This window comes from Polypterus senegalus, chromosome 18 (assembly GCF_016835505.1).
Source record: "Polypterus senegalus isolate Bchr_013 chromosome 18, ASM1683550v1, whole genome shotgun sequence".
Classification (NCBI taxonomy): Eukaryota; Metazoa; Chordata; class Cladistia; order Polypteriformes; family Polypteridae; genus Polypterus; species Polypterus senegalus.
The window spans coordinates 73094873-73113208 of record NC_053171.1 but is presented as its reverse complement, the minus strand read 5'-3'; the positions used below and the strand labels follow the sequence as shown (position 1 = coordinate 73113208).

General features: G+C 42.7%; 1 protein-coding gene across 1 annotated transcript; it reads right to left on the bottom strand.

Moving 5' to 3' along the window:
* Positions 1–2124: 2124 nt before the first annotated feature.
* gpx2 (glutathione peroxidase 2) lies at positions 2125–10481 on the bottom strand. The gene is made up of 2 exons (XM_039741171.1): positions 10166–10481; positions 2125–2722 (listed from the first exon to the last, which is right to left on the bottom strand). The coding sequence occupies exons 1-2, from the start codon at positions 10385–10387 to the stop codon at positions 2372–2374; spliced, it is 573 nt and encodes a 190-aa protein (XP_039597105.1). The 5' UTR covers positions 10388–10481; the 3' UTR covers positions 2125–2371.
* Positions 10482–18336: the final 7855 nt, after the last annotated feature.

Genomic DNA, 18336 nt, shown 5'->3' with positions numbered 1-18336 from the left:
TGTTAAGGTCGACTCTGTTGGACTCGGCTTTGACCCCCCCTTTAAACTCAGTCTTGACTAGTTGCGGGTGGATTCGACTGAGGTGTACTTGACTACAGCTCTGACCCATTCATCTAAAACACAATCTGCAGTAGCAACATTAATCCATTTTTGAACCTACTTTGGTCATTTCAGGAGCCCGAGCCTATCGTGGCAGCCTTAGACAGAATATAAGACACAATGCTGGACAAGACATCAGTCCATCACAAGGGTTGTTACAGCATAGCCATAATAATAATAATAATTCTTTGCATTTATATAGCGCTTTTCTCACTACTCAAAGCGCTCATAAATTGCAGGTTAAGGGCCTTGCAGAGTCCCTTTTGACATTTACAGGATTCTAACCTTCCTATTGCCAGTGCAGATCCCTAGACTCGGAGCCACCACTCCGTCTTCAAGAATCATCGAGACACTCGAGCCCAACCACCATAGAATGTTTAACACAGGACTGCGCTGCATTTTCAGTCAAGTAAGCAATTGTCAGAACATGCAACTTATCAATAGCAAATAGATTCTTTGTCACAATTAGAGGGCACACCCGAGCTCCAAACCCCAGACATTTGTACCTTAATAGTCACCTTATAATCACTCCAGCAGCATCATATCTGAAATGATCCTTTCATCTCCTTCTACCTCCTCCTAATTCCAACTCCAGCATGTCTAATACCAGGGCATTGCATAAAGAAGGCACTTCTGGGCTAGGTGGAAGCCCTTCTAAGCAGGGACAGCCCTCCACTGATGTTCCTCCTGGTGGCATCCAGAAGGGCTGCCCAACAGGACTAACAATTTCAAACATACCCTGTGGGTGAATGCATTGGGTGCACTGGTCCAGAGGTGCTGCCACCTAGCGTATTGAGGGACTGTGCCACCCTGGATGTTCTGTTTTCCACAGTCAACCCAATTTATAGTCTCATGCAGGAATGTCATCCATTCTGGTTGGGACCTCCTTCCAGTCCCACAAGGAACTTCACGTGCAGCAACCAACCCATACGGGACTTAGGTTTGTTAGAGGGAGACAATGGGAAAAGTGTACTAAATTTATTATAGCTTTCAAACTGTAACATAATTTCATTGAAGCCCATTGTATTAGATACCCTACCTGGTGCCAGTAAGCCAACCTGGCCACATAAATGTGAAACATTTTGACTCGTTAGATGTGATCCTATTTCAATGTTCTTTTAGAAAACACACATGTTCTTATAATTCTGTTTCACTATAAAATTACAGAGAGACTCTATATAAAATCTAAAAATATTGGGTTTAATGAACTTATTAAACAAGCCAAAATGTCAGGTGGTGTCACGCCTGTGCGCCAGGGGACCACTTTTCTGGCTCAGGTGAGGTTAGTGGTTCCACCCTGGGATGAGAGGGGGGCACTGATGCTAACAATTTCTTCTCCTTCCTCCTCCTCACCCAGAGATGATGCCTCACCCCCACCCCGACGCCCAGAGGAGACTCGGCCCCTTCCTCTACCAGACCTATAACTTCCTCCTACTCCTGGATGGTGGCATCAGATTTCAAACTGACATCCAAGACGGACAGGTCTCCTGACCTTTTTCTGCTTTGTGGTTGGTATTTTCACTTTTTGTTTTGAGCCATTTGCTGGTTGTCCTTTTTCATTTGTGATATTAAAAGGGGCTTCCAGGCTGGTACCCCAATCTTATGTTTGCTGGATCCCAGGTCTGCTTTGCCGGCTACATGACAAGAGCAATGCTTGAATGTGTTACTGCAGCGTTTCTCAACCGTTAAGTATTTGCGACCCGAGTTTTCATAACAGTTTTATTCACGCCCCAACATTTTTTTGAAATGTAGATGCATATTTTATTATACCTACTTTTATCGACATTTATCTAACTCTATATATATATTGTTCTAGTATCAGAATGTAGTTTAAGTTAATTTGTTGTGGTTTCAAAAGATGTTTTTTTCATATTTTTGATTCTTGTTTTCTTTTTTTCACATCTTCGTGCCCCTCTTTTTGTTACTTCGCGCCCCTCCTAGGGGGGGCCCGCCCCACAGGTTGAGAACCACTGTGTTACTGTGTGATTCAGTCTTTGTGAAACTCAAGAATGAGAAGACTCGAGACTGATTTTATGCTTTTTTTTATTTGCTAGTAGAGAGGTTAACAGAAGAGTTGTCAACTGCACAGTCCACAACTTTTGAACATTTACAGCGTCTCAAGTACTAATCATAATTAATTTAGAAGAGCACCATCATTTAGTAAATTTCAAAAGAATGAAAAAGCAGTTAACAGTCTCATAAACCCACCTCCTCGACTCAGTGGGTGGACAACTGAGACGCGTGAGAGTTGAGTTGCGGGTTCCTTGTCCTTCTACTTGACCAGCTTCAGGAGCCTTTGAATGTCAGACTCAATGTTGATGGTCTTAAACTTTTTACTGTAGCGCTTGAAGGGCTCTCCCTCTGGGCCAATGAGAAACTTCTCGAAATTCCAGGCAATGTCGCTTCTGTGGACAGGACTCCAGATTATATACTTGGGGTAGAGCATGAAGGAGGTGGCGTCATCGTCGGGGTACGGGAGCTTGTCTTTCAGGTATGCAAAGACTGGGTGGGTATTTTTTCCATTCACGTCGCACTTCTCAAACATGGTGAACTGAGGCTCGTAGCCATTGCCGGGGCGCACGTACTTCAAGGAGTTGAGGATCTCATTGTTCTCACAGTTTTCCTGCAAAAACAAAACAGGTTGTGTCCAAGTTGTTACTGCTGTTTTAAGAATGCAACGTTCAGAATTCAGGTTGTCTACAGTGCCCGAGAATGTAATAATTCTGAACGGAAATATTTGGAGATGGAAACATGCAGAATGTGAAGCCTAGTTATGGAGATGTATTGGTGTTGAAAATATTGTAAAATATTTGTCTTGAAACAGAGGAACATCTCAGAGTTATGGGGATTCTTCAAATACAACATGAAATGCTCAAAATAATGTTTCGCTTTGCTGGTGTTGTCTCCAGAATTGGGGCAAATTTTACAAATCAAGAAATTTCTAGAAGAAAAATGGCCGTATGTTGCGGAAAAACCTACCAGATACTTTGATAGAACCATTACTGCATCCATGGTTCCAAAAATCCCCCATGAAAGCTGTATGGACAGCTTTAGTAATTATAGATTTAAAACCCGAGACATGGACAACCCAGAAGTGAATGCAAAGGGTTTTATCAACACTATATAGCAGGTCCGTAAGCCACTAGAGGGCAGCCTAGAATTGCCTTGTAAGAGTATTGTTAGTATTGTGGAGGACAAGAAGTGTAGTACTCCTCAGAACCTCTTGTTCTTTTAATGCTATGTAGAGTTTTACCAAACTACCCCATCAAGGTTTTGAAAGGACACCTGAAAGTCACTGGAAGGATTACCGGAGAGTGATCCTGACCCTCAATCGTATAATAGACCCTTTGTGACCAGCTCTACCTTGAACTGGACGTGAAATCTCAATCGATGGGAGGAAGTAAGGCCAGAGATGAGACAAAGAGAAAGACTTGTATGAGACGGCAATCAGGAGTATGCACTGTATGAAGAATTGGGTAAGTGCACCAGACACCCCACTGGGTAACTAGGGTCCTCTGGTGTGTAAGTAGGCCCCACAGCCCTGAGGTTTTGTTATTTTTTCCCCTATTTTGTGTTCCTGTACCCGATTTTTTGTGTACTCAATTCTAGTGTCGTTAGAATCCCTAAGTCAGAAAAGACAAGGACAAAAAGGAAATCTAGCGACAAGACTAAAATGTGAAGCAAAGAATGCTGTCGAAAAAAATAAGAATTGGGTCAGAATATTCCTGATCTTAAATAAACAAGAAACTCAAACGAACCTGGAGTTTCTTAGAGGAATCCATAACATTGGTCACGCCAAAGAGTGAAATTAATACCCTGGGACCCCTAAAATCACTTGATTTGTGACCTTGGATGTTGAATTTGGGACGTACATGACAAGCATCAAACAAAGCATCTCATAAAGAAAACAAAATGGCATCGGGGAAAACGCAAATAAATAAATAATGACGTCTTAATTCTAACTACAAAACGTAAAATGACCCTCAAAATAATGACTTAATTATCTGGTATTATGTTTTTCAAGGTATTTACGGCAAAGACACCTAACATCATGACAGGCCCTTCTGTGTTGTTATTGTGGCTTCCTGAGTCATTGTTTAGTTTTGGGGTCTGCCTTGGTGGTCCAGGCTTTGTTCAGGCATAGGCTGAAGAGGCAATCGCTTGGGAGAGCTATGAGAGAGCAGACTCCCAGGCTGTACATCTGGATGCGTAGCAGAGTAGACTCTAATATGGTTCTGTCATTTTCGACCTCAGTCTTTGCTTATTCCTGAATAGGGTCCTGGGGGTCTGCTAGAGTCTATCCCAGCTAGCATAGGGCACAAGGCAGGACCCAATCCATCGACTGTAATACATGTGATTAAAAAAAAAAACATCTCATAGTCCAAAATTTGAATATTTAAAGCTTTGAAATTACCATAAAATGGAACAATCTTGAAACCAGAATTGATTAAATGTTTACAGCCTGTGGCGGACGGCGGGGATGCTCCTTCGACACTGGATCCGGGGGAGCAGCCATGGGATGCATGCTACATCCCCCGGAACACTTGGTGGCAACCCCCCTGGGTTGCATCGGGGTCAGTAATATGTTACACCGGAGCTCATCCTGGTTGGGCTCCGTGGCCATCACCAGGGGGAGCTACAAGGCTTCCTGAGTTCATGTGGATGGCAATGCAGCCACACCCGGAAGTGCAGCCTAATTTAGGTGAATTGCCACCTGAAGCACTTCCGAGTGGGCTATACAGGGAGCCTGCAGCCACTACTCAGGGTGCCAGAGTCGGGAGGAGGAAGATGAAGCTACCCTGGGAGGAGTGAAGGAAAGAAGAGTGTGATTTGGGGTGTTTTATTTGTGTTTTGGGACTGTGTAGGGCCAGTGGGACACAGGGAAGACGTGTCTCATGGCTGAAAAAAATTAAAATTGTTTATTTTGCCCATGCCTCTGGTGTCAGTCGGTGTCAGGTCGGCGCCAACCAAGCGCCAATATCACAAGCCCTAAGAACACAATGGTTGAGATGGCTCACAGAAGAAGATGAATGATAACCCATTGGCAGACCACCTTTGATTTTCTCCTTTATTTCCACTAGTGATGGGTGATCACCAACGATTTGTTCTTTTTCAATGACTCTTTTCGGTGAATCATATCCATTGATTCGTGTTTGAAAGGCTCGAAAGGAGTTTGAAAGTTAATGCAGCCGCCCTTCATTGAGTCTCCGTGGATCATTTGGTACACCTTCTTCACAGGGTGTTAAAGGGCCTGAATGGAGGATGATGATAAAGAAAGGAAAAAAAAGACTGAGAAAGGGTGGAGAAGAAACCAAGATGAAGATGAAAGAGAGAGAATGCCAGAGGGTCGGGAATGAGCCGGTGTGGAGGAGAGTAGGTGAGGTGGTTGGGATATCCAGTGTGGAGTGAGAGGAACTGCGCTCCAGGGGTCAGTTGGCTCCTTCTGAGCTTTGTAAAAAGCAAGAGCTGGCGAGGGCTCTGATTGTTGTTCTACATACACCAATGGATGGTGGAGGAGACAAGAACTGAAGACGTTTGACTGCCCTCACTGGCGACTCAGCTCTGCTAAGCACGCCATTATGGAGACAAGACTGAGAGAGAGAGAGACACGCTTGGGTCAGGGGGCAAAGGTTAGCCAATTCCGGCTTTGCTTTTTATCTTGACTTTGACCTATTTATAAAAATGTGAAGGATCTTAGCTTGAATAAGAAGGCAGAATCTGGGTTGTGAAAGGCACATCGGAAATTATACTTTTGGATTGCTGGCTGTTCTAGCTTAAACACCCTAGACTGGACATTAACTGGACTGGAAATTACTTAAAAAATGTCTATATATATAATTCACTAAGGCAAGACACCCATGGAAAGCACGCCAGAAGGGGTGTGGATTCACTAAGCCGCCGACAGGTAAGACGCCCATGGCGCACGCAGGAAGGAGCCACGGCCACCAACTCTAAGACCATTGGATACGATGACAACTCGCAGAAACACTCCCACCAATTCGGACGCGGTGACACAGGAAAACCGGCGTCATTTATGTTCGTCTGTCGTAGAGTCCACATGCAACTCTGAGCTACGTTGACTGTTCATAGAGGCATGTTTCTCGCGGAAGTGAATCGCTATATGCAGCGTGTAAAACAGTTTGCGAGGGATATCCCATGGGATCCTTAAAACAATCCTTTAAAACTGAAGTTAAAACACAATGAAGGATGCAGTCTTTAAAAAACAATAAGACCTGTGCCTCTGCTTCATTACCGTCTCACCTGCTTCACCAATGCAGGCCCTGCAACAGTCGAGACGCTCTATCAGCAGCTGACCTTCTCTGTGCCTGAGAAAGCCGCGCACACACACAGGCAGCGCCAGAGACAGACAGAGGCACACACACAGGCAGCTGGTGGGCGTCTCTCTGTGAGTTTCTCTTGCGAGCGGGCACATGACCAGGATGTGTGTATGCTTCGAGAATGAGGGTGGACGTGGCATGCGACCGGGCACATGATCAGGCAGTGTGTATGCTTTGAGTGCAAGGGTGGACGCGACAGGACCATCTAGGAAAAATCATGTCGTAGATGTGAATCGCTGTATGCAGTGTAAAACAGTTTGTCGCAGATGTGAATCGCTGTATGCGGCGTGTAGAACAGTTTGCGAGGGGTGTCCCATAGTCTTACAGTTGGTGGCCGGGTCTCTGTTGGATACTCTTGCAAGCGGGCACATTACCAGGTAGTGTGTATTCTTCGAGAGCGTGGGTGGACGCGACAGCACCATCTAAGAAGAATCATATTTGTCGCGGATGTGAATTGCTGTATGCGGCGTGTGAAACAGTTTGTCGCGAATGTGAATCGCTGTATGCAGCATGTAAAACGCTATATTGTATGTTGCCCTCTCCAGAGTTACATCTTTTCATTCTCCTACAGTCATATCCTCTAAACCAACCCCATTTGGACAACTGTGTCTTTCAGGAGGTGTTCACCCATCAATACATAATTATGCAGCGTATGCTATGTCGCGGGTTGGCTAGTTTTAAAATGAGTCAGATTAACAAAAAATGTAAAAGCTGTCGCTAAATTCAGAAGTTGTACTCTATACATGGGTGCCCATTTTATGTGTAATTTACATACATTTCATGATGGTTTTGGACTTTCACTGCATTATGACAGCTATTTTTGATTTTTACAAAAAATTGAATCATTTTATGAAAAAAAAGAATAACTTTGTTAAAAAGGTTGCAATGTGTGATTGTATTCAACTGATTTTAGTTAAAGTATTATTTGAATGTTGAATATGGAACAAACTTTACCTCTCTATCTATCTATCTGTCTGTCTGTCTGTCTGTCTGTCTGTCTGTCTGTCATTTTCTCTCTCTTTCTTATTAGTTCAGTTGGTTTCTACAAATGTTCCATCATTTTGTAAAATTTGAACTTCCAGCCAGTGGACTCTCCTGGTAGTGTACGTTATTCCAGTCAATACGCACTTTATTGCCATCCTGGAATGCACCAAACATCAGCTTTAAGTGGATCAGAACACCAAGGTTATCTCAAGACTTCTGTCCATAATAGTCTAATGCCAAGTTTGAATAGTGAGCTGTTACTCTGCTGTTCACTGGGATTGAAGGGGAAAGTCAGTTTTTGATTTATTGAAATGGCTTGATGTCCACCAAAATATTGCTGTCCTACTCAGAATTTCGAAAGCCCCTTTATAGATTTTTCCCTGGCACCAGTGCTTTAAAACACCAATCTATACCACAGAGGGAGGAGGACTGAAGAATCTTTAATTGAAAACGAAAAGCAAAATACAAGTTGCCTGGTCGCAAATACAGTACTTACTGTGCTGGCACTTTTTATAAAATAAATACCTACACATATCACACAGACTGTTATAGACATTTGGATATGCAAATGTATCATTTGGAGCATCTTAGACGTTTTATCATTTACACCATCTTTATGTGCAATTTTGACATGCCTGTGTATTATAATCTGTAATCTGAAGTCTGCCATGGCAGCATCAAACCTAATAAATCAGGAGTGAAACAGTCAAGCGAAGACCCAGAGATGTCAGTGAGGTATGCAATACATACAACAGAAACTCAGAAATAAGTAAAGGAGAAACAAAACAAAAATAGTTGGAATGTTTCCTATAATTATCATTGCAAGAAAATATACCAGGTTTAGGTCTCTATAGAGAAAATGTGCTTCTACATGTCCGTATGATTCTGATCATCAGTCTTTAACGTGTTTCGAGAACATATCGAGAAATGTGATACATGGCATGTTGGCCCAGAATCAGGGCATTTATCAATATAAGTCCACAGCTCCCAACCCCAGCCACAGTCCCAGAGAGAGATGTTAATACTGGGCTAGCATTTCAAGTTAAGTCAGAGCTGATCATGGAGTATGGGCTCAGAGCACTGTCACAACTTTACAAATAAAATACAAATTACAAATATAACAATTTAGGCGCATGCGCACACACAGGCACACAGATTAGGATAAATAAACGCTAAAACAAAACCCGTTGTGGCTGAGAGTACACGTGAGTCAGCTCTTTGATATGCTGGCCCCCTGTCTAGGGCTGAGCCCAGTGCTGCAGCCCCTTGTGATTCTGAATGAAATTAAACAAGTTTTTGAATGTTGTAATGCAATAGAACGAGCGTAGCTAAACATTCGTTTATCAAAACAGGCTTAACAGTTCAACGGTAAGTCCATCTGTCTCGATGGTATTGTGCATTTACAAATATCTGTTCACCTGATATGCCTTACATCCCTCTTTCTTTGTGTGTCTCGTTGCCTTTCCTCATTGGACATTCCAGCCTTGTTGTGGACTCTGGACGATGTGACGCATGGACGTTTACTGTTAAGCCAGCCACATCTGACATTCCCACCTTCTTGTGGACACTGGATGACATAACGCCCAAGCCGGGGCCCAGACACTGACAGGACAGATGTCTTATGGCGTTACATATATACTGTATATATAAATAAACAGAGATATTAGGGTGGCGCAGTGGTAGCACTGCTGTCTGGCAGTTAGGAGACCTGGGTTCGCTTCCCGGGTCCTCCCTTCGTGGATTTTGCATGTTCTCCTCTGGGTGTTCCAGTTTTCTCCCACAGTCCAAACACATGCAGGTTAGGTGCATTGGCGATCCTAAATTGTGCCTAGTGTGTGCTTGGTGTGTGTGTGCGCACCCAGCCCGGGGTTTATTTCCTGCCTTGCACCCTGTGTTGGCTGGGATTGGCTCCAGCAGACCCCCGTGACCCTGTATTTAGGATATAGCGGGTTGGATAATAGATGGATGGATGGATATTTGCATTAGGTGGGATTCAGAATTGTAAGTTTCCATTTCTTATGCAATCCTATGATATAAGGCGGCAGGATATCCAGCATCCTGGGTTTCAAAATCCCATGGTGGTCATTCTTTTGGTGGTATTTGCATGTCCTCCCAGTGCCCGTGTACATATGAATGGATGTGTGCCAGTGGGCCCTGTGGTGCACCGAGTGCTGCTTGAACAGACTCTGGCTAAGGCTGACCAGATTTTTCACATTTACTAATCAAGCTTGTTGTTAGTCGTCAGGTGGAGTTGGTGTCCCCCATGGAGTCTTGTGCGCTTTGTTTTAAGATATTTAATCAAATAGCATTTTATGCACATTTAGACAAAGGCGGTTGAAAAGTGGACAACTGGGAATATTACAATTTTTTAAACAAGATACAATACATAAAAACGGCCATGTCACCCTAACTTTGGCCCACTGTGGTGTAAATTAGATTAAGTGGGTCTGAGTGTTTGACTACAGTGAAATAATAAAGTGAATTTTAATAAATTAATATTATCATGTATACAAATAACTTGAAATTAATTGAGCTGAATTAATTCCCTGATTACCTTCAAAATGTGGCACCAGTCTGGTAAGCTCTCACTTTCACGATGGCAGCGTCACTCTGTGTCTACAGTTCCCCCACTAGCCTTTTAATCCCGACACTGATATACCTCCAAGCTCTATCGACCCACTGTCTCCTCTCCTGCTCCTCAGTGCCCACTAAACCATCTTATCTACAGTTGGGTTGCCACTCACCTGATAGCCAAACTGATTGCAGGGAAACGCCAGCACTGAGAGCCGATGGGGAAACTTCTGCTGCAGCTCATTCAGCTCGGTGTAGTCCCTGGTTGTCGTGCCTCAGAGCGAGGCGACATTCTCGATCAGGACCACTCGGCCCCGAAAAATATTGAAGTCCACCGTTTCCCCCTCCAGAGTGGTGGCCTTGAGGTCGTAGAAGGACTTGGCGATGTAAGCCATTGTGAGAGCTGCGTCGCACAAGTGCTGAAAGCAAACACCTGGGGAAGCCGACCTGCCGCCGCCGCTCACGTGAACATGCGCACACACACTGTCGCTGAATGACTTTGCAGAAAATGAAGGCGGCCTTTGTAAACAGATCCGACTCCGGCCGTCTCGGGGTTTGTTCAGCACATACCTGGCACCACTCCAACAGGAGAGGGATGTAGTATAAAAAAAATAAATTAATTAAAGGAGGAAATGAAATCTGAAACACGGGCCTCACACAATAAACGAGGTAAAGTCCATTGATTCTCTAGAGTCTTGAATCCAACCGAGTCAGGTGAAAATAATCTAACAGGTGCCACTTTCTAAAGCTAGACTTGCATGGAGAAGTCATCCTTGGCAGCACAAGGGACAGGAGATCCTATGGATGTGTTCATCTGGAATCAGAGCCAAACGCACTGTTCACCAGACCATCACAAAAGAACATCAAGTGGATATTCTGATACAAGAGCACCAACAAAAGAAAACATCCAGCCATCCATCATACCACCTCAGACTGGCCTGGCCTGGCCCTAACTCCAGGTGTAGGCTTATGGCCTGCACAGGTTCAAAAAGGTGATAAAGGCAGAGAGGAAAAAATTACTCTGGACCACAAAAGCAAAAAAGAGTTATTTTAATCATTTAATGATTGATTTTCAATTTTTTTTATTTTTTATTTTATTGAAATCACACAACATTCCATACAAATAGATCAACTTTACAAAAATAGGATTGAAAACAAATCAGCCCCCTATTTATTTTCAATTTTAAAAATGAAATAAGGGGAACACAGATAGAAGAAAAAGGAAAATAGTAACAAAAACAGAAGGGATCCTACTCCGTTGGGCCTTTGAGCAGGGCTCTTACCCTGAAAATTGTTCCAGGGGCGTGATACAATGGCTGACCCCCAAATGTCACGCACAAAGACAAATTCCCCTCGTGGATTAACAATGTATATCAAATCAAAAAAAAACATAGATAGATAGATAGATAGGAAAGGCACTATATTCAATAGGCATTTATGAAGGGCACTATTGTAACATAGATAGATAGATATTATTAATATATAATTATATTTATATACAAAATAAATAATAAAATAAAAAAACAACATGATGTCAGGGACAGGGAGTCACAGAGCACAGCATCCCAATAAGTTGCCCACTAGAGGGGGATATCACTGTCAAACCCCAGCTTTTAATAAAGGCAAGCATTGAATCATTACAGAATAAAAGATTTATTCTTCACAAAAGAAGTATTCTAATCACTATGAAGCTGCGTGGTGCACAAAGACAAAAGCAAAAGTGATCTGAGCAACCAAATTCCCAAAACAAAAGCCAAAGACATCATCAAAAGGAACAGAACAGGTGGTCAGCTAATGCGGAAATCACAGAAAAAGTAGGGATTGGACATTTCAGTCCATGGCTTTGAAGCTTAAGTCGCTTTAACAAAGCCCACTGTATTAAAGCTTCACTACCACGTGGCAGATAAAGTCAGACATTTTGAATGTCACTGAAGCACTAGTGGCGCTCTGTCTGCTTTGAAGCTTTGTGTAGCCTCACATGCTATGAAAGTGGATGTAAGACCATCAGTCTGTATTTTAGCCAGAGAAGATACGGAAGAGTGGGACTTGTTATCCAACATTACAGTAAATACCACTACTTGAACTTCTGTCCCCATAATACTCTAACCCAATGTACTGTAGGCAGATTCCTTAGACTCTGTTAGGATTCTCTTGGCTCACAAACGCTGATGAAAAAACAAACATTAATCTTTCAAATTGACCTGACATGAAAAAGTCGTCACATAATTATGAATCATGGTCATGCATGGGGGGGCACGGTGGCACAGTGGTAGCACTGCTGCCTCACAGTGAGGAGAACTGGGTTTGCTTCCCGGGTCCTCCCTGCGTGGGTTTCCTCCCACAGTCCAAAGACATGCAGGTTAGGGGCATTGGCGATCCTAATTTGTCCCTAGTGTGGTGGTGTGTTTGTGTGTGTGTGCCCTGCGGTGGGCTGGCGCCCTGCCCGGGATTTGTTCCTGCCTTGCTCCCTGTGTTGGCTGGGTTTGGCTCCAGCAGACCCCTGTGACCCTGTGTTAGGATAATAGCGGGTTGGATAATGACTGACTGACTGGGTGCCAGAGGGTCATCTTCCATGTTTGCCCCCCAAGTAAGTAAGTACCACTCTGAGAGGAGGCACTGTCGCTAACAGTCTTGTTGAGAAACCACCTCTTGAGGGCACTAAAGCAAAGAAGCTCCGCCTCTTGCGGTCCGCCCAGTTCAAAAGGAAGACACTCCCGGAAGGAGGCGTCACGTTTTTATGCTGAGCTAAACCAGAATTAATAAGTTGTTGTTCTAGAGAGGAGTGTATTCTCTCAAAGTTGCATATTTTGTTCTTGCCTTTCTTCATTTTTGCTCCAGTTAAAGGAGTGTTTTGCCCAGTTGGCACTCCAAGCATTGGGCTTTGTCCTGCCTCTTCATTCACCCTGCTACAACATGAATAAAAAAAGACATGAAATGAGATTTTGAACCGCGGCCTGGGAACAAACCCTGGCTAAAACATGACACCTGATAGCGAACAAAATCCAAAAGCAGTACCTTAGGAAGTCAAAAAGCAGGGAATCCTATAACAATGCAAAACACAAACCCAAAGGAAAGAAGAACAATCGCAGTGCCAAAGCAGCCATTGGGTGGGTTGCATCTTTTTAAATAATCCTGGGGGAAGTTCCTGTTCTGTCAGTGAACTGTTTTTAAGAAGAACTGGAAAACACACATAAAAAAAAGCTAAAGGGAAGAAAGTGAAACAAAACCGGACGAGGGAATATCATTGTGGTCGAGAGAACAAGTGGCTCAAAAGCCAGAAGTACATGTGAGAAAAGGGCACAATGATTTACTCTGAGTTCATTAGAGTTTTGGAATAAGGATTTGAACTCATAGCTGTCCTTTTATCTCATCACACCAATTACACATGGATCATTATGGCCTCCCAGTCACGAATGGTACCAGCAACCAATCCGTCTGGGATGCCTGCCCATCCACATCCTTGCAATATGGCCTTCCATCCAAGGTAAGTAAACATCATCCCTTCTGGTTGGGGTGCCAGTCTATCCAACCTGGCGCCAACAGTGTGTAGCTGCTTTCTACAAATGTATTTCCATTTTTGCCTAAATTTGTAGTCCTACTAGACATTACGAGTACATTCACCGAGCAAGTCCTGAAGACCACCATACTAATACTGGGTGGGGCATCCTATTTTTCATTCAAAGCAGCCTCAATTCTTCACGCAATGGATTCCACAAGACACTGGAAGTGTTGTTCCATGTTGATATGATGGCATCACACAATATCAAGCTGTGAATGTCCCGTTCTACCACATTCCAAAGGTGCTTTAGTGTATCTGGATATGGTGAGGAACATTGAACTCATTGTCAGGTTCATGAAACCAACTTGAGACGACTTATTGTTTCGTGACATGGCGCATTATCATGCTGTAGGTAGCCATTACAAGATGGGTCAGTTGTGGCCATGAGATGCACATGGTCAGCAACAACACTCATATAGGCTGTGGAATTCAAGCGATTTACGTGTGTGCCAAGGAAACCTTCCCCACCCCATGACACCACCACAACCACCAACCTGGACTGTGGACACAAGGCAGGTTGTGTGCATGGATTCATGTTGTTGGTGCCTACCATCTGTACACCCCAGGAGAAACTGAGATTCATCAGGACCAGGCCACGTTTTCCCAGTGTCCATTTGTCCAGTTTTGGTGAGCCTGTGTCCACTGCATCCTCAGCTTTCTTGTCTTGGCTGACAGAAGTGGAACCCATTGTAATCTTCTGTTGTAGGCCATCTGCCTCCAGATTCAACATGCTGTGCATTCTGAGATGGTCTTTGGCCTTTCTATCAGCTTGAACTAACCTGGACATTCTCCCCTGGCCTCATATATTGTCCACAGACCTGAGAATCACAGAATGTTTTTTGCTTTTGACCATTCTGAGTAAACTCAAGAGACTGTCATGCGTGAAAACCCCAGGAGATCAGGAGTCACAGAAACACTCAGGCCAGCCTGGTGGCACCAACAATCACGCCACGATCCACATTAGTAAGATCATATTTTTTTTCTCCATTCTGGTGTTTGATGTGAACATGAACTGAATTTCCTGACCTGTACTTGAAGGGTTTCATGCTTTGTGCAGCTTCCACACACTTGGCTGATGAGATAATTTCACGGAGAAGCAGGTGGGCAGCTGCACCTTCGACATAATTTGCTCCAAGTGTAGATTCAACTTTTTTTCAGGCATTCATTTAGTTTTATTTCACAGGTGACCGCACTGTGCCATCTGCAAGTGAAGCCTTTACTAAGCTAAAGGGTGACTTCTGGCTCTCCTGGAGCACCTTTGGGATCACACAGGGTTTCATATTTCTCAAGTTTTTTTTTTTTTTCTTGTTATTGTTGTTGTGAAAATTGATCACATGGCCCTCCATTATTCCAAAGGCAGATTTGTGGGAAAACCCTAAGGGCTGGTTGCTTAGCAACAGCTCTGTTCCTAGGAAGACCAGTTCAGAGATAAGAAATGCTGTTTGTGTAGGTCCAGCTAGGCGTGCAGGAGAAGGAAGTCGGGAGGCGCATTTGCTTACTTACGGGAAGTACAAACTGGGGGCCTTTATCTGAACTTTGTTATGAGAAATGAAACAAGAGGACCAACAGTTCTAAAATAAAATGCAAATTTAAAAAAAAACAAGTTGAAGATGAGGAGCTGTGCACTCTTCTTATGTTTTGTAAATATTTACTTCTTTGTGTTCCTAAGTCATCACATACAGTATTTTAATTCTTCCAGTGGTTCATCTAGAGCAGGGGTTCCCAAACTCTGTCCTGGGGACCCCCTATGGCTGCAAGTTTTTGTTCCAACCAACTTCTGTTTTTCATTGGACTCTTAGCCTAATTAAGTGAGTCATTATTTCTCAGCTGTGGTGGGCTGGTGCCCAGCCCGGGGTTTGGCTCCTGCCTTGTGCCCTGTGTTGGCTGGGATTGGCTCCAGCAGACCCCCGTGACCCTGTAGTTAGGATGTAGCGGGTTGGATACTGGATGGATGGATGGATTATTTCCCAGTTTCTGTGTTTTGGAGTCAATGTAGAAATTACAAACAAAGTTTGGTAGATTTTTGTTAAAATGTAAAAAGCATTTACTGTATATGAGGAATATGTCATTTTTTTAAGTTGTTATCAGTATTTTCAACTTAATTTTAATTCTGCTTTTCCAGGTGTTCTGGTTATTTAATTGATTCATTATTAATTAGCGAGTCTGACACTGAAGTCATTGCTGCTTTCATCATTCTTGGTGTCTGCTATGCTGGTTGTTAATTGTTACTATTAGGGTTAAATGAAGGGAGCAAACTACACAGGAAAAGGGAAAATAATAGAAAGCATTTATAGCTTTAGAAAAAAAATAGAAGTATATCTAAATGTCTTATAAATGTAAAAACCATTCTGTTGTGTTTTACCTGAATGCAGAATAAGAGAAGAGTAAAAAAGACCAGCTAATTAAATAAGATCAGTTGTTATTGAATATTATCACCGATTGTGAATCTGGTTGGAACAAAAACCTGCAGCCACAGGGGGTCCCCAGGACCGAGATTGGGAAACGCTGTGCTAGAGCAAGAGGAACGTGTCCATTTTGGGAATATATTCTTTTAGTCCCGATGACAGTAACGATGACACTGAGGATATCACCGATGTAACTTTGCTAAGTAAACACAGTGCTTTTTATATGGTGTTATATATACTGTTTGCCATCTGTCTCTGAGGCGTTCTTGGAATTAATCTTGCATCCCTACGAGCCATCATGTTTATCTGCTGCTCAGTTTCTCTTGGTTCAGGATTGTGTTTGGTTTTAAATGCATTATTTACATTTAATAAGGTCTGATTTTCAAAAAGCAAACATTGACACTTGATTAAGAAATCTGAACAAGTATGTGTTTGGTCCTGGGGTTGAGATCCCCGTTTGGCTCGTACAAAAAACTTTGTGTGTGCAGAAAAATGTATCCTGTAATGTGCTTGACGTTCAGCAGATGGCGCTGCACTTCTTTTTGTTTCTGCCATTATGGTGGTTATCACTTTGAACTTTTATATTCACTATTACTTCATCATTATTCTTTGTCACTTACCCACCTACTGCGATGTACTTGATGCCGAACAGATGTTGCTTCTTTGTTTGTCAACACACATTCATCAATAAACACTCCTGTAACATTCCCAATGATTTTTAGAAGGTAAGACATCGTTAACAATGTTTCTGCTTCACTACTCAAAGATGCTTTACAAATTAACTAGCTGTGCTAGCCATTTGCAGTGCACCATCTATTGGAATGCCTTTTGTAATGCACGTAGTAATAAAGTGCATTGTTTTTTGCCATTCCAACAGATGGCGCAGCACAAACATTTCTAGTAATAAAACAAAAAACAAAATAGCACTGGGGGAGAATGGAATTTGTTTTTTCATAGTCAAAGGACTTCAACTTCAAAAAAGAAATGTACAACAAAACACCTTGGCCTATGAAAGCCCCAAATATTAGCTCTATGCTGTCCAATGTAAGTACTGGTGGTGATTGAACTCCACTGCAGCAATCCTCTCTGTATTTCATTTTCTAACCTGCTTAGTCCTGAACACAGACACCCATGAACACACACACACACACACACAATAGTGCCAATTTAGTATTGCCCCCTTCTCTTTATGTAGAGAAAAGTCAAGCAAAATGACACCTTTTATTGGCTAACTAAAAAGATTACAATATGAAAGCTTTCGAGGCAAGTACATTTTGCCTGAAGAAGGGGCCTGAGTTGCCTCGAAAGCTTTCATAATGTAATCTTTTTGTTAGCCGATAAAAGGTGTCATTTTGCTTGACTTTTCTCTACATTCATAATGGCTAACACGGTACAACACCCTAGTACCCCTCGCTTCATATAATTATAATTTTATCTATGATGTGGTTCTTTACTGCCATCTACAGGATTGTCATACTTACTGACATCATCACCACTGTTTTGTTTTTTGTGATCAAATTTGTATTGAAATACAAAGCTAACACTTTAAAGAGGCATATAAGCCAACCTGACAGGAATTACAATAACCTAAAAACCCACTACTTGGCGCCCACCTGCCGCACCACCACCCTGTAGTAAAACCCAACCAAACCCAAGCGTGACACATTAAAATTAATAGCAGCAACAGAAGAATAAAAGAGTCCATGAGGACCAGGAAGTGAGGGATCAGCACAACATCAACTCCATTACAGAGAAGAAGGTTAGGGCAGGACCAGGGTGCACTCAGTGCAATATCTGACCATTTATCAGTATGAGAAGCACAAGCCACATTAACAACTCCAAATGGACCGGGTTAAAACAAGAAGACCTCCAGACAGAACAATAATTAGGAGACTTCCAGAGAGAGAAAAGGGTAGCGATTACCCCAAATGCAAACAGATACACGAAGTGAGGGAAAGTCTAGAAGTAGGAAAATGTGGAGATGCTAATTGAGAGCATAGAAGTAAGAAAATCAGACACCTGGGACCTAAAACTAAACACTAAACTAAATGACAGTCCCAAAATATGAGCATAAATGTACCTGGGGTATTCAGGGACCAAAAGTGACAATTTGGGTCAGATGACAATCCCCAAGTATATCATTTGGGACCCCACATGCTTTAAAGACAATTCTAAGTTGCAAGTAAAAGAAAAAATAATCGGGAGTGGTGTCATCTCGACTTTCTTGTATACTCAGATATGGGGATGGATATTTGAGGAGTAAACTGCAAGACAATGAGTATATTTTTAAATAATGGACATTAAAGAACCCTCAATAACAAATCAAATCAAATTAATAATGTATTGAACAATTATTATAAAAGTAAAGTTGAATAAATCA